This window comes from Lynx canadensis, chromosome D2, assembly GCF_007474595.2.
Source record: "Lynx canadensis isolate LIC74 chromosome D2, mLynCan4.pri.v2, whole genome shotgun sequence".
Classification (NCBI taxonomy): domain Eukaryota; kingdom Metazoa; phylum Chordata; class Mammalia; order Carnivora; family Felidae; genus Lynx; species Lynx canadensis.
The window spans coordinates 9,667,273-9,690,049 of record NC_044313.2 but is presented as its reverse complement, the minus strand read 5'-3'; the positions used below and the strand labels follow the sequence as shown (position 1 = coordinate 9,690,049).

Here is a 22,777-nt window from a genome sequence, read left to right as displayed (position 1 = left end):
CCAGCTGGGTGGCAAAATGCTCGCAAATGTTAACGAGTACTATAGTTTTAAAAAAGTTTTTCAGCTGTCTTTTTGGTTTCCTCTATCTGATTGTTGAGTGGGGAAGGCGGAGAGCAAGCCGTCACGTGGGGGGTAGCTTTGCCACCTTTGCCAGCTGGCAGCTGAGGGGATCACCTGTTAGGTGAGCGTGCTTTTTTGGGTTGGGTCTCTGGTGGCTGGGGGAAGCCTTGAGATCTGTCTTGCCGCAGAAGAAGGACGTTAAGGTGCCGTGAGGTCCTAGCTGGAAAGGCTGAGGGAGGCTGGTCCTGGGGGAGGGGACCCTTCTGCCAGGAGAGGGGAAAGGTGGCAGGGATGAGCCCTGGGCCGACAGTCAGCACAGCAGGGACAAAGCCCGTGCAGGGGCAGCACTGGGGGAGACTAGGTTTTCTGCCCGCAAGCCGACCACACTCTGGTTCAAGAGAGAGCACACAGGCATTAGAAGACAAAAACAGCTCAAGGCCCTAATCATCTTTGCCTCTCGTTTGGCAATTGATGTAGGTGGCCACCAGCCCGGATCCCGAAGGTATTCTCCGCGAGGCAGGGGGTTTGTCACTTCTGTCCACGCCTGTCTGCCAGCACCTAGGAGGACCTAACCCATTGAAGGTGCTCAAGAAATCTTTGTTGAGTGAGCTAATCATAGACTTCGTTATCACAAAATGTTCCTCGGTAGATTCAAGAATAGGTTTCATGCTCACTACCTGGAGCATTCTATGTTTCTTCTCCTGCCCCCTTTCCTTCTTTTCTTAGCTCAACATTTCAGCAATGTCATTTAGTGATGTACCACCTTGAAGACTTAACTTATCTATAGGCCGCTTGTATCACTATCTACTTATTATTTGTCTTTCTACTGCTCCATTTGTATTTCCTTGTATTATTTTGTTCTGTCCCGGGGAATCTCTGGGAAGTTAGAGGTTTGGTGCGCTAATTACGTTTCTTTCGCAATATGCTTTAAGTGCATAACTATTAAAATATCCCCAGAGGAGTAATCTTAATACGGTAACACCTTTTTTATACTCTACAACTCACCTTAAGTATTCCCTCTTCTGGAAAATCTCCCCGTACCTCTTACAGGGCTGATGAAATAATCCCTTTTTGCCCCTATCGTGTAGTAGCCATTCCCTCGTCTGACCTTAGGAGTGAGCACAGAGACCTTGCACAGGGCTCCAACATAGCAGGTACTCAATAAGTGATTTTGATGGGCTGAGCGAAACTCCTTGAGTGTATCCAAGTTTACAACGTCTGGCTACACGTAGGTGCCCCGACCAGAGGCCCTGTTATTCCATGAGGACAACATTCAGGGGCTCAGTGTTCCTGAGCTCCTATTCGGGTGCCCGCCAACAAGTCAGATACATGAACTTCCATTTAGACCCACACCCCCAGCAAAGAGCAAGTGTGTTCTTTGTCCAGGGAGATATCACGTACTCCCCATTGGTTAACCAGCCAGCCCTGCGTATTTCTAGTGTCTGGCCTTATTTCCCAGATTTCTCCGTGTATCTGATTGTGGCATTGGCAGTCCGGGGGGAGGGGCCCTTGGTCCAGTGGGGCAGAAGCAAGTCTTGGGATAGAATGGAAGTTCCTTTCAACCTACTGAAATAAGTTCAGTTGTATTTACTGACGTAACCTCTACACCCCACGGGGGGCTGGAACTCACAACCCCAACCGAGCTCAAGAGTTGTATGCTCTCCCCACTGAACCAGCCAGGTGCCCGTAAAAAGTGACTTCTAGTATACGCACTGTACCCTCTCCTTCTTCAGCCACAAATGCCAGCTACCCCTGGCGTCGGTTGGTGTTCCTGGTTCCACGCTCCTGCTTCTTGCCTCTCCAGCTTGAGCCTATCTTTCCAGGAAGGGTCCTGCCTTAGACGGTTTTATCCCCGCCGTGGGCACCCGGGACAGTGATTGCAGATGCTCAGGGAATATTTTATTAGTTCGCAGGTATTTTTGTGTCGGGCAAGTTTGGGCACAGGTTTCTAGCCTGGCTCCCCATGTTCGTGTGGCTTGTCACTTCTCAGCCACAGCAAAATACCGTTGCCTCAACAGAATATTAAAGGAAACTGCAAACGGGTAGCCAAACCTTCTTTAGTGGACAGGGCAGGGGTGTTTCCTAGGCACCAATTTGCCTTTTGTAGTCCAGAAGGCTCCCTTGGCAGATGGTCTTTCATTTGCTTTATTGTGGCTTGCCATCCCTTTCTGCAGCCTTAGGTTTGGTATCTACCAAATGAGCACTTCTCAACATCACTGAAGTTGGTCGTTCCGTCAGGATGCAAGTAACAGATGGCCCGATACAAGAAAACCTCGCCATAATAGGTCCATCCCCTCACCTGCAGGGAGTCCAGAGGCAGGGCGCTGTTAAGGTCGAGTAATTCATTAGCTCATTTCATCTCCCCTTCTACCCACATGTGGTCTGTTGGCTGATGTCCTCCTGGTCATCGTTTCAAGCTGGCTGCGGCAACACCAAGCATGAGCCCTCGAGACCACGTCAAGAGGCAGGGGGACATCTGGGCGGGAGATACGCCATCTTGTGTCTTCTCTGAAGACTCAGGACAGTGTCTCCATAAGCCCAGCTGACTTCCCTTTCTGTCTCACTGGCCGAGGGTCACATGCCACATGTGTCACGATTATTGGAACATAAGCAAGTCCGTAAATAGGGAGAGGGAACCTCACTTTTGGAGACCACCAGTGACCCGCGCCGCCAAACTTTGCTTCAGAGTTTCTCGCAGTGTGGTTTGGAAAGCGTCTCGGCCCAGAACATGCTTGCTAACATGCACATTCTTGAGCCCCACCCCCCCTTCCCTGACCTGCTGAACCAGAATCGCTGGGAGCATTTTAACAATAGTCCTGTGAGTCTCACGGGCACTGAGTTTCAGACGATAGGTCTGGTGTTTGTGGTGGTCTCATTGACAGACCGTAGGCAATCCTTCGGCAATGCTGATCCCTTTGCAGGGAGGCCGAGAGAGCAAAAGGAAGGAAGAGTTAGGCTTCAAAATTTCCCTTCCCAGTCCTTGCCTTTTGGAGATTCAAACAGAAATATTAACTGATGCAGGGGCCCGTGGGTGGCTCAGTCGGTTGAGCATCCGACTTCAGCTCAGGTCACGATCTCGCAGTCCGTGAGTTCGAGCCCCGCGTCGGGCTCTGTGCTGACAGCTCGGAGCCCGGAGCCTGCTTCGGATTCTGCGTCTCCTTCTCTCTCTGCCCCTTCCTCACTCATGCTCTGTCTCTCTCTGTCTCTCAAAAATGAATAAATGTTAAAAAAATTTTTAAAAAGGAAATATTAACAGATGCAATGTTGATATCTAGGATTTGCTTCAAAAATAATCTGGGTAGCAACGGGGAAGTGAGCATGGGAACAAAACAGAAATGGCCGTGAGTTGATAATACTGAAATAGGGTAAGATACATATCATTATACCGTTCTGTCTACTTCATTTCAAAAAAAAAATCTCCTTCCGGGAAACCTGCCCGGTCCCGGTGCAGCCTTTGACCTTGGGTGCCACTCTCCTTCTTGAGACTCAGGTGGGATGCCAGGATTCCAAAAGCAGTGGTTCTTTTCTTTAAAGCAGTGTTGGCACATTTTATCCCCCCCACCCCCGCCCCCCAGCTTCTCTCCAAACGAACCTTCTCTCCAAACAAAATCTTGTGTGGAACCCAAAGATAATGACAAATAACAGCGGGAGAGCTCTGGTCATAGGTACTATGGGTGCCTCCCGGGCAGCCTTTAAGGTAACCCCGGAAACCCTAGAAGAGAGATTAGCAGCGGCTGCACTGCAGCAGCCGAAACAGTGCTGAAAACACTCATACAGACAGCATTTCTGCGGAGGCCTTGGCCCTGTACTTAGACCCAAGAAATCCTTCGGATGTGAAGATTCAGTCCTGGATGCAGTTACTAAGGCACGTGCTTCCTGCCTGTGATTCCATCTTTTTCTATAGTCTCTGGGTATCCCAAGTCCCAAGGCACGAGCACACATCTTTCCTCCTCTGTACCAGCAGGAGGAGACAGGGAGTGCACGTTCACCATAGCTTCAGCTTTGCGGGCTGGGCAGCATGTCTGTCTGTGGCTGGGACCAGAACCGTGTGGGCCGGCTGAGAATTTCTGGTGTGGGTCAACTCCATCAGGTGGTGGGATTTGAATCTCAATTTCCTGTGATATAGGGAGCTCTTGACTTCATCTTTTTTTTTAATGTTTATTTATTTATTTTAAGAGAGAGAGAGAGTGGGAGAGGGGCAGAGACAAGGGGGGAGAGAGAGAGAGAGAGAGAGAGAGAGAGAGAGAATCCCAAGCAGGCTCCACACTGTCAGCACCAAGCCTGATGTGGGGCTCGATCTCATGACTGTGAGGTCATAACCTGAGCTGAAATCAAGAGCCTGAAATCAAGTTGGCTCAACCGACTAAGCCACCCAGGCTCCCCTTGACTTCATCTTCTTTTTTAAAAAAATTTTTTAACGTTTGTTTTTGAGAGAGAGCGCAAGCAGGGGAGGGGAAGAAAGAGAGGGAGACACACGACCCAAAGCAGGCTCCAGGCTCTGAGCTGTCAGCACAGAGCCCGATGCAGGGCTCTAACCCACAAACTGCGAGATCATGACCTGAGCCAAAGTCGGACGCTTAAGTGACTGAGCCACCCAGGTGCCCTTTTGACTTCATCTTCTAATGAGTATATCCTACACTGGACCATGGCTCCGTCTGGCCGCCGGCTGCCTAACACCACAGCACTGTTTGAGCGTGGAGATGCCTTGGAGGAGTGCTAGGGACAAGCCTTGCTCAGCCAGAGTGATCTCCTGCAGTGAGTAATGTTAGATGCTAGAAACATTCCTAGAATTCAAGATACTTTCATAAAATCCTTCAACAAAGAGTAAATCACAATAATAACCAGATACCTACCGCCTTGGTTTCCTATTGCTGTTGTAATAAATTACCACAAAATTAGTGGCTTAAGACAATATAAATTTATTTTCTTATAGTTCTGCAGGTAAGACGTCTGACACGGGTCTTAACTGGATTCAAATTACGGTGTCTGTAGGCGTGTGTTCCTTTCTGGAAGCCTAGGGAAAAATCTACTTCCTTGCTTTTCTGCAACCACATTCATTGGCTCACGGTGCCCTTCAAAGCTAGCATAGCATCTTCACGTGTCTGTCTTTCTGTGCTTCCATTGTCACCCTCCTTTCCCTGACCTCTCTTCTTCCCCCCTCCTTCACTTCCAAGGACCCTTGTGATTACTTGGGGCTCACCTGGATAATCTAGGATAATCTGCCTATTTTAAGGTCTGGTGATTAGCGACCTTAATTCCATCTACAATCTTAATTCCCCTTTGCCATGTAAATTCACGTATTCATAGAGCGTGGGGCTTAAGATGTGGACATTCTCAGTGCAGGGACATCACTTGGCTGACCACACCAGTGGGTTTTCAAAGCCCAGCGGTATCTTCCTCTGTCATGAAAGAGATGCATCCAACAGGTTCCACCTGGAAGGGACAGCTCCTCAAATTCATCTTAGCTCTTTGCCTAATTGGAGTGCTTGAGCTTAACAACGTAGAGAGTGGGGTTTTTTGTTTGTTTGTTTTACCATAAATGGGTATGACCTGGAATTAGGGCACAAGGACACAGAAGACTGGGCATTACAATTCCCGCTTTTCCAATAGTGGATGGTATACACTGAAACAAATTAGAAGATTTTGGTCTCGGTTACCACATTTGTGAAATGGGTACATTAATACCCATTGTGAACAAGGAGTCTATTTAAAATTTTGTTTGTTGACTTATTTATTTTGAAAGAGAGAGTGTGAGCAGGGGAGGAGCAGAGAGAGAGGGAGACAGAGAATCCCAAGCAGGCTCCGCGCTGTCAGCCTAGAGCCCCACAAGGGGCTCCATCCCACAAACCGTGAGATCATAACCTGAGCCAAAAACAAGAGTCAGACACTTAACGGACTGAGACACCTGGGTGCCACCTAGGTGTCTGTAACAAGGAATCGATTTAAATTTCCATCAGAAATGTGGCTCTTAGAAGCATGGTGTTAAATTTTTTTTTTTTTTTTTTTTTAGTGGAAGGTGATAAAAGTCTATTTCTTTATTCTACATGGAATTCTCATTCAGGGCCATCAAGCCTTGGGCATCTGTTTGTTTGTTTGTTTGTTTCTTTCTTTCTTTTTTAAATATATGATATTTATTGTCCAATTGGTTTCCATACGACCCCAGTGCTCATCCCAAAGGGCATCTGTTTCTTTAAGAGGAGGAAAGGAAGCGTTGAGTCATTTGTGAGTCTCTTGCCCTTTGGTCCCTGCATATAAAATATAGCAATGCCTTCTTGAAACCGAACTTAAAATAGGAAGCCTGGCATCCACATATAGCCACAGACTCTTAATTCTTTTCCTTCTTTCTGCCTCGCTGCAGAAATAGCCAGAGGAAGGGTGAGCCTTCAGGGCGGTACAGGCAGGTAAGCGCCACTTCTGGGTATGAGGTCGATGTTAGCGCAGGAGTTGCTCTGGGGCCCTATAAGGGAAAAAATTACAACCAACAAGTCGCAAATGGAAACACAGCCTCCCTGGAAATACCGGGAAGCGGCTTGGCTTTAGTCTCTGCCTACTTCCGAGGGCAACCGCCCAGGAGAAGGCAATCAAGTTTGGCAAACTGTAGAGCACAGTGCACTCTAAAGCATCTGTGGTCGGGCAGGGTTATTCGGTCTCCGCAGATGAAAAAAGAAGAGCCAGAATTTGGCTCCAAGGAACAAGCGAGGCACCATTTCATCCCCACCTTCTTTTTCCGGGGCCTGCTCCCGGCTCCCCAGCTGTGTGCCGATCGCAGGGTTGGGACCCAGGGCCCGCCCTTGGCCTCAGGCATTTCGCACGGTGCCTTCCCCGCCTTTGCCAGGCGTAGTGGAAAGCGCCGTGGAAAAACTCAGACCCGTAGCAAGTGGTCATGACTCAAAGGCTCCTGGAAGTAGGCTGCGGTGCGTTCGGGAGCCGCGTCCGGGCCGCGCCGCGTCCGTCCGGCTGCGCCCGTCCCCCGCTCGCTCTGCGGCCGCCGGGGCCCCGGGGCTCCCGGGCGCGCCGCCGCCGGCCCCGCGCATTCCTGGCCCGGGAGGAGAGCGCGGCGGGCGCCCTGCGCGAGCAGCTGGCCGCGCGCGGGCCGCTCGGAGCGCCGAGAGCTGGGGGAGGAGCCTGGCCCGGCCGCCGCCGCGCTCCCAGTCATTGGCCTTTTGTGCTGCAACTTTGCCCGACCCTCGGGGGGCCGCGCCGCCCCCGCGCCCGCCCCGCGCCGTTGCCCCGGGAAAGTTTGCGTCGCCGGGCCGGGCCGTGGGGACTCCGCGCGCCGCCGCTCGGCTCGGGAAAGTCAGCCGCGTCCCCGAAGGAAGGCGACTCCGCGCGAGTCATCCGCGATCGCCCCGGGCGGGTAAGTGCGCCGCGGCCACGGGCGGGAGGGTGGGCGGGCGCCCGGGGTCAGGGAGGAGACGGGCGTCCCCAGGACCTTGGCCGCCAGACAAAGGCGTGCTGGAAGTGGTAGCCGAAGCTCGCCCCGCTTTCCCCAGGAGGCACTGGCTGCGGGCAGGAAAGAGGCGAAGCACGCATTTGTGGCCCCTGCTGGCAGAGGAGTGTTCTGCGGGGCGGCCGGCGGGTCCCGGGAGTGTGCCCGGGAGGCTCGCTCCGGCGCTGAGACCGCTCGGGGTGCGCGCCCGCGGCCGGGGTCCCCGCCCAGGGTCGAGGTCTCCGCCCGCGGTCGGAGTGCGCGCGCGTGGCCGGGTCCTCGCCCGCGGTTGGGGTGCGTGCCCGGGGCCGCGGTCCCCGCCCATAGGTGGAGTCCCCGCTTGCAGTTGGAGTCCGGGACCGGGGTCAGCGCCCGCAGTGGGGTCCCCGCCGGTGACCCGGCTGTGCGCCACCCCCGCGGGGGCTCCTCCCGAGTTCGAGCGTTGCCACCCGGTCGCGCGGGGTCACCCCCGGCGGGCCACGGCGGCGCGTGGATTAGCCATAAAACTGCACTGCATTTCCTCCGAGTTGGGGACTTTTAAATTCTCGAATAGTTACGTCAGCGGGGCCGAGCGCACTTCAGGGCTCCGGCGAGCACATGACCCGCGGAGCTTCCCTCGGGCGTCCTTGACTCCCGGGCCCCCGCGGCGTGAGTCTTCCTTGGCCTCTGGACGTCCTCGAAAGGCGACTTCGAGAGTCCTGATTCCCCGCACTGGCCGAGGGCGCTTTCTGCAGCACGCTGTTGCCTTGGAGCTCAGGCCGTGTTCGTTGTCCTTCTCAGTGGTGGTCTTTCCTTAAAATGGCATCATCATCGTCATCGTCAGAGGGTTGTCCTTGTTGTTCTTATCTGCTAGCTCTGCCAGATGCTGGGACAGGACCTTGTGGCCATGGGTTAAATACAACCGAGATAGTGCGAGAAAGGGTGACTCCAGGCAAGGGTGGACTGGGGAGGTGGAAATAGGAGCTCAGTGTCAGGAAGGGCCCCCCAGGGGGCTCGGTTGCCGCTGAGACAGTGTGCAGGGGTGGGGGGTGGGGTTTACCGCCGTCCCAAGCCTCTTACCAGCCCGGTACTGGAGCTTCAAGGGTCCTGGTGCTGTTTTCTGTCTTATGCCAGAAGAGGGCGGAGATTTGTTAGAAGGCAAAGAACTCTGTGTTCTTCTTTCTCTGGGATTCTCTATGAGGCCACATTTCAAAAGCTGTTTTCATTGTAGTATTTGGAAGTGACTTTGGAAATGTCTGGGGCCATGTCCCGAGGCTGGGTTTCATCTGTGGTTTCGTCCATTCCTAATCACTTAACATGTTTCAGAGTCGAGTCTTCACGATTGTTTTCAGGGGCCCTGTTGAAGTTGGTGTAGCTGGAACTGGAAGGAAGGGTTTGCTGGGGATTGGGGAGTGGACTTTGACCAGGAGCTCAGGCTGTGAGGTCTTGGAGAGAACAGGGCCGGTTGTGCTGGGCAGGTGAGTCCCCTGGGGCTCCTGCTCACAGGCTCTGCCCTGGGCTCAGGCATTCTCCTGGGAGGAGAGCGGGAGCAGGAAATAGGTCAGGAGCTGCCCTCCTTGTGTAGACGCCACGGCCGGACTCTCGGGTGCCCGGTGCGTCCTCTTCGTCTCGTGCATTGTTGCTAGTCCCTCATTGCAAGTTACTTGCCGAGCTTCAGGTAGGCCAGGCACCCTAGAGCCCGACCCACCACAGGCTTCACCCGCTTATGGAGATCCACTGAGCAAATGCGCCCCGTCTGGGAAACCTGGACAGAAGCTGCTCCCGGTCCCTCTGTTCACCTCCTTCCTCTTTGTCTCTAAGTTTGAGCCCTTAACATTGATTATAGCTGGAGGGAAACTGGAAGATCCCAGTTGCATTTTACAGGTGCCCAAAGGGAAAGTCGGACAAGTCCAGAGTCACATGCGAAGGTGGGACTCAAACCCAGGACCCCAGACACCTGGCGCGGTGTGCCTTCAGCCAAGTCCTGCGGCCTCTTTGGTCTCATCCTGCTTTGTACTGTGGTTATTTATGTTTGTCATTTCTGTGGAGACAGACACTGCTCGAGGGAGGACCTGCCTAGTTTGTAGTACACCCTGCAGGAGTGACACGGGCCTGGAAAGGGGGGGGGGGGGCGGTCAGTGGTGGTTGAAGTGAGTAAGACACAGCCCCTGCTTTCAAGGAGCAGTGTGTGTGTGAGAGAGAGATACTCCTGAACATACACCCGCTGGTCAGGCTTTACGAGGAGGCTAGTGCCCAGTAGGGGATGTCTGGAAATGTACGAGGGTGTTTTGCTTGTCACTGTGACCAGAGAGGCCACCACTGATATCTCTCTGGTGAGGGTCTGGGATGCTGTGCATGGGATATTCCTGTACAACCAAAAACTGTCTCGTCCACAATGCCAATAGCACCCCCTAGAGAGGACCCTGCAAGGGTCAAGGGTTTGGGGAATTGGGAGAGACCAATTCTACTAGAAGATGCATGATGGGGGTCTATGGGCTTTTGAGGCCCCAGGCTGCAGGTGTAGATGAGGCTGGGAGAGACCGAGGGCTGAGTTTAGAGCACGTGTGTGTGTGTGTGTGTGGTGTGTGTTCTTTGGAGGTTCGGTTCCACAGCCAAAAGCAAATGGTTCGTGGATGAACTGTGGTTTGGGTTTACAGGCCCTGGTACCTTTTGCACAATCAGGAGAAGGTCTAGGAGGCTGGTGGTCGAGTCTCTGACTCTCCCCGCGCAGAGGAGCAAAGCGAAGAAGGAGAAGGCTGCAGAACTGGGTGCCCTGGTCTCGCCCACTGTGACGCATGTGAAATCTGGCTCGGTGGCTGGGTTTTGTCTCCCTGTCCCTCACCGAGGTCACAGTCCTTTGTCTATAACCTCGATAATCATTTCCACAGCAACTCACTGGGATGACAGAGCGGCCCGAGGGTTACGGAACCGTTCAGGACAAAGGAAAAGGCATGAAAAAAGAAGAAGACCCGGGGAAACAAAGCTCCCAGTTTAGAGACTGAGCTCCTATATTTGAGTCTCTGCTCCACTCTCGCCAACTGTGTGCCCTCGGGCAGGTCACTAACCGTTTCTGAGTCCCCATTTCCGTCTCCTCGTGGTGGGGGCACATACCCCTGCCCGCCTGGCTCCATGGAACTGTGGGGGCAAGTGCCATCATGTGCCCGCAAATACCTGGCAAACTGTGACGTGCTGTTCAAACAGGAATTCCTGGTTCTGTTTCTCACCTGGTTATGATTCAGTCCCTAATACCTCCAAGAGCTGATTTTTATTGTTATTATTTTTATTTTTTAAAGGTTTATTTATTTGAGAGGGAGGAGAGAGAGAGGGAGCGGGCGAGCACAAGCGTTGGAGGGGCAGAGGGAGGGAGAGAGAATATGAAGCAGGCTGTGCGATGTCAGCACGGAGCCCGTGGTGAGGCTTGAGCCCACGAATTGTGAGATCGCGACCTAAGCCACAATCAAGAGCCGACGCTCAACCGACTGAGCCATGCAGGCGGCCCTCCGAGAGCTTAGTTTTACTCTTAGGATTTTTAGGTGGGAATGAGACGGTGTGTTAGTCAACAGCGTTCTCTTGTTTGGAAGCCGCTCCGCTAGCCTCCGGTTTTGTCTGTCCTCCCGTTTCATTGGTCGTTTCTATTTTGCCCAGAAAACAAGTAAAAATAACAGAATAGGAAACTCACTTCAGCTCTGCCCACAGAGAGCAAATCTGGGGAGAAAAATGGAAAGAAAAAGCAGCTGCTGCATGGGCTCATATGCAGGTGTGGCTGTTTCCAGCCGCCCTCATCCCTCTCCCTGTGCACCTGTGGCCACGTGGGCCCCCTTCCCCCCCCCCCCCCCGCCATCTGTGTCATTTACAGCCATGGCTTCTGGCCAGCAGTCCCAGCTTCCAGCTCCCGAGGGCAGGGGCTTGGTTCACATCGTGATGGTTCCCCCAACGGGAGCCCCGTTCCAAAGAGAAGAGGCTGTAAGAGGTCGGCTCGTGTCGGCGTCAGGAACATCTTCTCCTTCCATCTTTTATCCTTCTGACTCTCGGCTTCCCATGGCTGCCTGCCCTCCAGCTGCCTCCTTCCTGCTAAAAAAGAAGGTTCGGTATCTTGCGTGTGCCTTCAGTGCAGCTCGCCCAGGAACCTGCATTTGACAGCTCCCTGCGTCGAGCTCCCAGGGTATCTGGCGGTCAGCCATGTGCCAGGGTCTCCCTCATCGAGGGCTGACCAGACCCCGCCTCATGTCTCCCGCCCTCCCCTCTGGAACTGCGGGTAGATGCCTTTGTTCCTTGCAGAGGGTCTAGGCTTCACTGCATTCTGTGTGCGTAGGGAGAGCTGTCCCGGGTATTTGTGCTACTTGTGTGGTTTTGGAACCAGGGGGAAAGCAATCCGTGACCGTCAGAAGAAACTGAGGATTCAGCAAGGTTTACAAACACCAGCAGGTAAACTTTGGCCTTGTCTGTGTAAAAACACTCAAGGCATTCGTTCAAACTCCGGCGTGCGAGCTGAGATGCCCGCTCTTACGCTCGAAGACATTAGAGAGGAAGCCGGCCCTGGTCTGAATTAAGTGGCAGCGAGGGCACTCTGGTGGCAGCAGCTGATAACATCTCTCTGCTCTTGCTACTTGCCATGCAAACATATCGTCAGCAAATATCTATTGAGCCCCTGTGATGTGATTGACACCATGCTTTACACACGCTTCGTGCTCTTATCTCTTTCAACAGTCTTTTCAAGCTATACAATTTGTCCCCATTTCACAGGGTCAGAGACTGAGGCTCCAAGAGGTTAACAAACTTGCCCAGGGCCAACATGGCTAGTAAATGGCAGAGCTGGACTCAGGCTCAGATCTACCCTCTCCAGAGCCTGGGCCGTCTGGTATTTAGACTCGCTACCCACCTCCCCGCCCTGTGGACGAGTCCGTTTGATTTCTGTGCCAGTGTTTTGGTGGAAATGAGTTCGGCTCCATGCACTGGCTTTCGGGAGAAGTAGGCACCCTGGGCCAGGATCTTGACCCCAGAAGTGCTGGCCCGTTTGGCAGGTGTCTTGTCTCGGCCTTGTCCCTTTGATTCGGGGGACAACTGCATCATCACTCCCCTGAGCGTGTGGCTTTTCCCGGCACCTGGGTGGGATAAGTTCATTGTCTCTTGAAAAGAACAGTGGGCACCGCCTCCTTGCCTCGTCCTCCTGGAATGACTTCCTCCCCTTTGGCTTGTCATCAACCCCCGTTCTTGCGCCCATTAACCCCAAGGGGTGTGGGAATGGCAGCCCGATCTTAAGGCATGATTAAGTTGTAGACGAGAAAAACGTCTCCTTCCGCGCCTCCTCCCTACCACCAGGCCTCCTGGGAGCTGGAGCCTTGAGTCACCAGGGCACCCCCTCCCTCCCATCCTTAAGTCCTAACCAGGAACCTGGCCCCTGGCCAACGGGGCACTGTCCAGGCCTTCTCCCAAGCCAGGCCAGGGGCTGAACCTCTGGAGCCTCAGGGTTTGCAGGTCAGAAAATCACTGGGCTGGAAGGGAGCAGAGACGACGAACTGTCCAAGCCTCCTCTTCTGGAGGGGGCGCCCACAGCCCGGGGAGGGAAAGGGTTCGCCCAGCTCGCCTGTGCCAGCTGCTCACCTGTTTTCCTGGGGGAGGCAGACCCCGCCCGGCAGCTTTCCTGTCACTGTTCACGGCTCATCCTGGAGAGAGATGCTGCTTGGGGCCGCGCGACCCGTCTGCCCGCGAGGCCTGGGGTCAGAGCAACCAGGATGGTGCTCGGCTCAGCGTGGCTTTGGGTAGAGTGACTTCCCTGCCCGAGGCTCCGTTTGCTTTTGGAGAAATGGGCTGTCGCGTTGCTTCAAGTGACAAATGGCCTGCATAGTGCCTGGCACACAGTGGATGTTCATGAACATTGATTCCCTTTGCTGCCACCTGGATTCCTTCCCATCCCATGACGTGTGCTGGCCTTCACACGGAGCCAGGGGTTTGTGCGGTGTGCCCACACCTGGGGGCACACACCTGGGCAGGGGAGGGGGGTCATGCAGACTGGGACTGCGACAAAGCGCTTCCTTCCGGGGTGTTCTGTGGGGAAGGCCGTGCCCCCTGTTGTGTTTGTATTCATGATGCGGAGCGCGTCCCAGGTGCCGGGTCCTTTGCCAGAGAAAAGTTCTGTGACTGGGCTCCACCCTCGCCACTCCCTGTTCAGACAGGGGCCGGCCACTGCCTGCTTTGGCAGATGGGGAAACTGAGGCTCTGAGGAGTCTTTCTGCAAGGTCACGCAGCTCTTTATTGCTGGAGTGGGTCCAGCTCCTGCCTTCTGGCCCCACTCTGGCCTCCTGCCACCTGCCCCGGGGAAGTGGGGGAGGGGCCTTACTCATCAGCAGAGACCCAGAGCCTTCCTTTCAGGGAGCGCGCCACAAATGTTCGACACCTTAAAAATTTGGCCCCCAAATATGAAAAGCACAGCTCATAACTGAAACGGACAAATGTTCAATTTTGAGTGTCTATAAAGTGTCGCGTAGTATGACCCACGTTGTTGGAGCTCATTTACCTCTTCCATGCCGCTGGCTTGCCTCCCTGTGGCTCTGTCTCTAGTGGCTCATTCACCCCCGGAAGCGTTTTCCTTGCTGACTCTGGGCCGGGAAGCTAGCAGGGAACACGGTAGATTGTCCTTTCCCTGTTGCTGGAGCCGTGATCCCCCTGCTGGCCTGTCCCCTCTTCCTGCCCCGCAGTGCCCCTCCCCACCCCAGCCCCACCCCGTTGGCCCTGCCACCCCAGGGGCCTCCACGTGCAGCTGAACTGTGACATGCCCGCTGGAGGAAGGACCTGGGACACAGCGTGGGCTCCTGTCATGGGGACAGGCTCAGCGGCAGAAGGCCTGCGCTCTCGCCACTGTGTCTCTTTGCCAAGTTACTTCGTTCCTTGAGCCTCAGTCTCCTTTTGTAGAAAAGAAGTTTTCTGCCAGCTGCATAGGGGTGATGGAGAATCACAAAACACAGCCTTTGGGGAAAGTCTCAGGCGCCGTACAAATAGAAGTAGCTGTGTATTTTCTCAAGTTGTTTTTGAAGATGTTTAGTATTTTTTTTCTTTTTTAAGCGAAGGCTAAATCTTTAGATTGCTGGACTTTCGTATCGGGGAGTAGAAAATCTCTCTTCGCCCTGACGTGGGCTCTAGGATCTCACAGGCAAGTTGCTTTGCTTGGAGTCGTGTGGGAGCTTCTGCCTGTTCCTAGCTCGAGCCGGGCCCCCCACGCTGTGGGGTTGCCCGGATCCTGTGCTTTGGGACTTGGGCTCAAATTCTGACCGCTCCTCACCCCTTCTAAGGACTGGATGAGCAAGCGTGTGCATAGTTCTTCCCTCCGTGGCAGATAAAAGCACTTAACAGTGCTCTCTTATGACTATTGTCATTATCAAGCCTTTGATTGTAATTACTTAAATTTGTTACAACATTTAGTACATGCTAAAATACTGTCGTCGACAGTAGGAACAGTGCCCTTGAGACCTTGGGCAGGCCCCTCATCTGTCAGGGTCGGCTTCCTCCTCTGCTCCCGGGCACGGTGGGACTCTGGTTTTAGGAATCCTGTTATCTATTCAGCCCCACTCCTGTACCTGGCCTTCAGGATTGCCAGGTCATATCCTTCTCACCTCATCGTTTCCCAGATCAGAAAAAGGACAAGTCGTTCTCCATAGGGGCTGAAAAAAGAAAGCAAAGCATTGCTTGTCCTGAGCAGGTGCCAGGACCACAGAGCTGGATACCTGTGAGCACAATTTCTCAGGCGAAAGCCGAAGCAGAGCACAGGTGCATCCTGCCCCTCAGGCCAGAGGACGAAGGTTTCGTCTCCAAATGCCAACGGGGAGATCCGCAAAGGATGCGCGTGTGTGCTCCATATGTTATGTGCCGTGGCTGTGGCGCCTGGCCTTCGCCAGCTGGGTCATGCCCGGCGCGCAACGGGCCAACAGCTCGTGGAGATGTGAGATTTCAGAAGATTCCATTTTTGCTGATTGACGACCGGCTTTGCTTCTCTTTCTGAAACAGGAGTGAGCAGATGTGAGCCGCAGGGGGCTCTGTTTCAGCTGTGTTGGTGAGAGCTGCGCCGACGTTTTCCGGAGCGCAGCGCACGGCGTCGAGGGGGCCTTGCCCCGAGCTTGGGTGCTGCCTGGTCCTGTTATGACCTATCTGTTACTCTCTCTGTATTAGAAAAAAGGAAAGGTAGCGCATCAAAACCACATTTGTTTTCTTTCAAGGCTTTCTTTCGATGCTTATTTATTTATTTGGAGAGATTGAGAGACAGACCGGGGAGGGGCAGGGAGAGAGACTCCGAAGCAGATTCCGCACTGTCGGTTCAAAGCCCGACGCGGGGCTTGATCTCGGGAACCGCCAGATCATGACCTGAGCAGAAATCAAGAGTCAGACGCTTAACTGACTGAGCCACCCAGGTGCCCCAGAATATTCTTTTAAACTGAACAGCTGACTTCACTGAAAGATAAGTCTTAAGTAGATAATAGTACAGTAGGTCTAAGGTATTAAGTGCAAGGTGTGAAGTTACTAACGTGGTTTCCAGCCAATCAGATATTCAGAATGCAAATCACTCTTGATTCCTCCCTGTGGCACCCGCACATGCCTGGTGCTGGGCAGACGTCACGAAGCCTGTGGCACGGCGGGCCCCAGCTCCTCTGCAGGTGCCAGGGTTCCATCCAACGTTGACCGGGCACCTGAACTGCTCTGCGGCCTTGCTTGCATTTCTTCTCCCTTCGATGCATTCCCCACGCTGGTACATAGCGCCACCTCCCGAATATTCTGCTGCGGGGCACCTGGGTGGCTCAGTCGGTTGGGCCAAATATTCTGCTGCTCCCCTGCTCAGAAATCTCGGATGCTCCCCATCGCCCCCCAGCCAGCAGATTCTTGGCCCGACTTTTGAGGCCTTCTCCAAGCTGGCCTGGAGAGAGCTGCCCAGATGAGCGTCCACGGCTCCCCTCCTGGGCGGCCCCATCACTTGCCACGGTGTGTCCTCTAGGACCCAAACTGAGTCCCGGGACACTGGGGTGTGGCCGTTTGCCCGCGTGCCTTTGCCCAAGTAGTTGTCGTTACTGAAATAATTTTCAACTTATGGAAAAGCCACAAGAAGAGTAGAAAACTCCCATATTCCCTTTGCCCGGATGCCTCCGTTATTGACGCTTCACCACATGTGCTTGGTCACTCCCCTGTATTAGCCTGTCTCTTTTTCTGGATCATTCGAGAGCCAGGTGCAGACACGACTCTGCCACCCTCCAAAATACAAACCAAAATAGACGCTCCAGTGTTCGCCTCCCCCGGAACAAGGACACTCCAACATCACGCCAATGCAGCCATCCAACTGGGAAATAGATGTGCTGTGTGACCGTATCACCCAGGCGTCAGGACCCATTCAGACTCACCAGCTCGTCCCCTTTTCCATCTGATCCCGAATTCAGTCCAAAAGCATGTGTCCTACTTGACGTAAGCTTGCGGACTCTCTTCAGTCTGGTAGAATTCCTCAGTCTCCCCTTGTCTTTCATGACCTTGAAGAGTACAGGTCTTTCATTCTGGAAAAATCCAACCTGTGTCTATCCATAGTTTTCTCATGACCAGACTCTGGCTGGCCGTTCTGGTCAGTCATCCCACGGAAGTGATGCTGTGCTCCTCCCAGGGGGGGTCATGTCCCAGAGCACAGCGTGATGACCGTCCCTCCGCCAGGGATGGTGATCCTGGTTGATGCCTGGCCAAGTTGGTGCCCACCAGGTTTCTCCACCAGTAAGTGGATCCAAGAGCACACGATATCCTTTCCTTCTTTAAACCTTTCCTTCTCACCCGCCTGCCTTAGCGACCTTTGATGGCTGCCCGAATTGACCACCGCCCAGATGGTTCTGCAATGGTGACTTCGCTTCCATCATTCCTCCTACGCTTTTGACAAGTTGCCCTTGTACTGGAGAGAGGAACTTTCCCTTCTCCCCTTTTTGTGCATTGGTTTGTGTCTTTGTATCTGTGTGAACTCATGGATTATTACTTTACTGGATGGGTTAGAACCCATTAGTATTTGTATTTTTTTATGCCTGAATACTCCCAGATTTGGCCAGCGGCAGCCCCTTGGAGGTGATTCTTAACGTCCTTTTGACCTCTCTGGGCAGAGGGAGCTGGGAAGTAGAGGTATGTGTATGTGAGTGCACACACGCGCACACACACACACACACACACACACACACACTCACACGCTGCTACACCCAGTTCTGTGTTTATCTCATGCCTCTGATTGCAACACTGCTCGAGAGTGCTTTAGAGCCTAATCACCTTTTGTATACGCAAATGCTCTGTGAGAACCTGGCTCCCATTACCCTTGATGTGGTTCTTTTTCTGCTGCTCTCCCTGTCCCTTCTCCTGTGACCTTCCTTGCCCTGTCCGAGGGAAGGGAAGGGAAGCTTAGTGGCTTTCCTTCCAAACCATCCGAGAGAGAGAGAGAGAAGAGGGAGAAGATTCTCTTTTTAATCCAGAAACCCTTTTGCACTCGTCTGTCTGCTAAGCACTTTGCTTGCCCCGTTCCAGATCGCCCCACCTGAGAGAACCCTGGTTTTCAACCACAGTTTGTTCTGTTACCACCCTTCCCGGTTCTCTTTATTTTAGACTTTGAACTCCCCGTGCTCTTGATCGGCCTGTCAACTCCGGAGTGTGCGATCCCCATTTCCTTTTGACACTGCTCTGCTGAGGCATGAATGACACATAAAAAGCTGTGCATTTTGAATGTCCGCGACTCGCTGAGTTTGGGGATGAGAACACACCTGTGAGAGCTTCATCACCATCAAGACGTAAACGTGTCCATCATCTCCCAAAGTTTCCTTCCACTCCCGCTATTAGTATTAATTATTGTTATTATCTAGTGATCCCCATTGGATTCAGCCCGGGGCCCTTCTCAGGGCACAGGTCCCTCGTGTGTGCGTAGAGCTGAGGTGCAGGCTTTTTAGACCAGAATGTGACTGTCTTCCTTTCTGAAGCAGAGTCCTCTCTGCCTCAGTGTCTAAAGGGCGGGTGACTCATGGCCCTCTGGAGGAGCACTTGTTGAGGCCAGGGCCCCTCCCTGACATTCCAGCGGGAAATCAACCCTTTGCTGGCCTGACTAAATTTATAGTGGGCTGGTCCTGGCAGCTGGGGACAGCAGCTGGTGGTTAAAATCTCTGACAGATTTTTTTTTTTCCCTCTGAAAAATGTTTCGGTCGCTCTAGTCCGAGCACCACCACGGGGAGAACTTAGAAGCCATTTATAGCCTCTTGCAGTTGGCCCAAGAAAAGCTGCTTCATGAGAATCCCTCCACTTCCCCAGAAGCCAGCTCTCCCCCATTCTCAGCCATCCGGAACATGACTGGGTCACTAGGAAGACACAAAGGCCTCGGAGCTGCTGGTACAGTGTGAATTTGACAAATGTTGTTTTTTGTTTTTTTTTTAGTAATTTCTTGTGGTTCAAGCTAATGTATGTATGTGTATACACACATACACTTTTATTTTAAAATTATTATAATTGTGTTGTACGGGAGGTTTATAAACCTGTATCAGTGCCTATTCACTCTTGATCTACACACTATTCTAACACCCCGAGCCTTGTGTCTTAGTCTGCACATGAGAAGCAGAGAACTGAAGGCGTAAAGTAGAGGAGAGTCAGGTGGGTTAGCAGAGGTGCTGGCTGACGGCCTGCGAGTGAGGGGTGAGGCTGAGTTGGGAGAGTCCTTGGTGACGGTGCAGCCCAGGGCCTTTGCTTTTACAGATGGAGCAGTCACCTGGCTGAGATCCCAAGGTGGGGCCGGTCTAGAATCCAGCCCTCTTGACTTCATGTACAATTGTGCTTTTAGTGCCCCGGCATACTTCCTCACTGACATCATAGTGACTCAAGATGCTGATTGTGTGTCATCGAGAAAACATTTCATTATGTTCGAGATTCTCTGTTCAGAAAAATCGGAGAAGTGTCCGATAGGCTTTGAAACATAATTCCTCCCAAAGAGTTAAAGTAACAATGCCATCCCACAGAATATGCAGACAGATATCTCTTCCTCACCAGATCCTCCACTGGAACCTTCATTTTCCCCAGTGGTGCCTGACGAGCGAGGCGTGGCTGCATTTGTGCCTTGGGACGAGGCCGACAAGCCCGTGGAAAATGTCAGCACAGAAGTGGGGACTTGACTCCGATTGTCCCATCGCTTCAAACTTTCGCTGAGTTAGTACAAACTGAAGTTGCTCCCTGGCACTTGAAACTGTCCTTAAATATGTTTTCTTATTTATTTTGCTTGTAAAAGCAGTGCATAGTCAGCACAGAACTAGAAAACAGAGACAAGTTCAACGGGAAAAAATACTCATGGGGCACCTGGCTGGCACAGTCCATGGAGCAGGGGATTCTTGATCTCAGGGTTGTGAGTTCAAGCCTCACATTGGGCACAGAGATGACTTAAAACCGTAAAAAAAAAAAAAAAAAAAAAAAAACCCACTCATAATTGTACTACTGAAAGAAAATTACTATTAACACTTTGGCACGCATCTTGCTTGGTGCTTGTTCACTCTGCTGCACGTTTCCTGCGTGTGTGTCTGTACATACGTGTACATATCTACATGTATACACACGGATATATAAACACTGATATACACGTGCACATGAGACCTGGATCGTGCTACTGGCATATTTATTTATTTATTTACTTACTTACTTACTTATTTTGAGAGGCAGAAAGAGAGAGGGAGAGAGAGAATCTTAAGCTGGCTCTGCGCTGTCAAGACTGAGCCCCGATGCAGGGCTCAGTCCCACAAAGCATGAGATCATGACCTGAGCCAAAATCAAGACTCAGATGCTCAACCAACTGAGCCTCCCAGGCGCCCCCATGCTACTGACAGTTTTAAAAACATTTCTTTAGTTAATGATGGACGTAATTACCTCTAGGGATGTGGAGATCTACCTTATTTTTTTAAATAGCTGCCAATAAGTCTGTTCTACAGCTTTGCCTTAATATGATTAACTGTCTCCTACTGTGGGACGTTTTGGTTGTTTCCCGTTTTTTTGTTTTGTTTTTGGGGGGGGGTTGCTATTATGGTCACAGATGTGATCAGCATCTTTGTTCAAACCCTTAATCATCGTATCATCGTAAAATAAATTCTTGGAAGTACAGTGGCTGTGTTGAAGGGAACAAAGTCTTTTCTGGCTTTCCGTGTGTATTGCCAAAGCTCCTGGGTGATGTTTTTCCATTCAGGTTTTTTTTAATTTTTATTATTTTTATTTTTTTATTTTTTTATGACTTTGGAAAGTCGCTAATGCCTGTATTTTAGGATTCTCTGAATTGTGATCCAGAATCCCTGCCATCGTCCCGCCTCCAAGCTGGTTCCTTCCTTTTCCCCTTGTACCCATTTCTCTCTGACTCCTTGGGCCTGGTCGCAGGGCTCCGAGATCGAGTTCTGGGGGATTTGGAACGGTGGGTGGGAACCGTGGAGGAAGAAGGGAATGTCACAAGGTCCATGGGAATAAATAGTAAGGTGTGGTCATGGGCATGTGCTGGTCTCATCACATTTAAAACATAGTTTCCGGAAATTCACCCTGGGCCCCCCCTGCCTCTCATTCATTTCAATGCCAAAGGCAGCACTTTGTGGCAGAGCCTTGGATAGAAGTTTGGGGCTGATTCCTTGGCTTAGGATCCAGTTCCAGTCCCTTGACCTGGCCTTGGGACCTGGCTCCCGTCCACCCCTCCCCTTCCCAGGCTCCGCCATCCACACTCCCGCCACACTGACCTTGTGTGTTCATTGCTCTAGAATGCCCGACTCCTTCCTGGTTCGGCGCTTTCAGATATGTGGCTACAGACCCTCTGTCTTTCTCTGACTCTTCAACCTTTGGGACACGGCCTAGAGTGGTGGTTAAAAACCTTGCCCCTCGAGTCAGGCTTGGGTTTATATCCTGCTTCTGCCCCTTACCAGCTGTGCAACCAGGGACAAGTTATTCAGCCTCTCTGCGCCTTAGTTCCCATATCTGTAAAAACCCCATTACCATGAGGTTAATGACGGTACCCACCTCACAGGGTTGTCGTGAAGATCATATGTGGTGATATCTATGAGGACTTAGACTGGCAGTTCCTGGCACACAGTACACGTTAGTGAACATTCATTATCGCCGAGCTGACCGGGTGGCCTCACCCTACCCCCTAAACAAGGAAGTGTTCCCGGTCTCCCGGCTGGGACCTCCTGGCTTTATCTCACACAGCCTTCTGTATCTTTCCTTCTTGGTGGTGACTGCGATTGGTACTAAACAAGCATTTCAAGAAATGTCTGACTCTTGCCTAAGACTGTAAACTCCATGAGGACCGGGCCCGCCTCTTCCTCGTTTACGACGCAAGAGTCAGGCTGCAATCCGTGCCTGCTCACGGAACAAAAGTGAGGGCCCTGCTCCTCACTGCCCAGAGCCAAGTTCATCAGAAAGAAACACTCATGGACCTCCGTGATGAACTAGTAAGATGTACCCGATTATGGAAGGGGGTTCCCAGCAGAGTGAGCTGTTGTGTTGACCAGACTGTGACCGTGACCTGTGTCCCTCTGCACTTTCAAAGCCCGCTGCTCTTGGAGGCTGTCTGGTATCCACCTTCTCAGTGGATGAAGGGCCAGTGCGGTTTTTAAAAGTTTCTAAGGCATATAGTTCAAAACTTAAAAAAACAAACAAAAAAAACCGATTAAATGAATTACTAGGAAATGGAAACGATACCCGGCCAGGATTTCTCCTTCCTGAGCACTATTGACACTCTGGGCCAGATAATTCTTTGTGGTGGGGCTGTCCTGGGCATTGTAGGATGTTTAGCAGCGTCCTGACTTTTATTATTAGATTCACAGACAAAATTACTCTATCAAGTCGCCCTGCAGGCTTCTAAAGACTCAGTTTCTGTGTTTTCTCCTCCTGGGCCAGCGCCACCTGTGGGCCACACTTGGAGTAGCAGCAGATCCTTCCTGAAAGGGCCTGCTGGGGGTCCAGATAAACTGTGTGCTGTTCAAACACATTGAAAACTTCAAGGAACATTTCTGAGCCTGGGCTTTTTTCCTCTCCTCTCCCTAGGTCACCTGTAGCGGATGATGTCATCCAGCCAGCTGCCCTCGAGGACCTTGAAAACCCACTGTTAGCCGCCTCTCCCCACCAGGGTGAAGCCATCAGCCAGGTCTCCGGGGACCTGACAGCCCAGAGGTACCGTGGGGGCTGGGCCTGCGTCTGGTGGTGGGACCCCGGGGCCCAGTCTCTGAGGCTGCCTCCCTCCACTCCCCTCCCCTCCCCTGAACGCCACCCCTACGTAGGTTTGCACGCCTCTGCTGCACAGGGCTGGGGACTCTTCTTGGG

General features: G+C 52.5%; 1 protein-coding gene across 6 annotated transcripts in view; it reads left to right on the top strand.

The window, feature by feature from the left end:
• LOC115527056 (transforming acidic coiled-coil-containing protein 2-like) overlaps positions 1 to 22,777 on the top strand; it is a 125,002-nt gene that overhangs the window by 80,720 nt on the left and 21,505 nt on the right. For all 6 annotated transcript variants that reach the window (XM_032595137.1, XM_032595136.1, XM_030334440.1 and 3 more), the window contains one exon: positions 22,502 to 22,627. In XM_032595137.1, the coding sequence (XP_032451028.1) occupies positions 22,502 to 22,627 (126 nt within the window). The remainder of the gene's footprint in view (positions 1 to 22,501; positions 22,628 to 22,777) is intronic.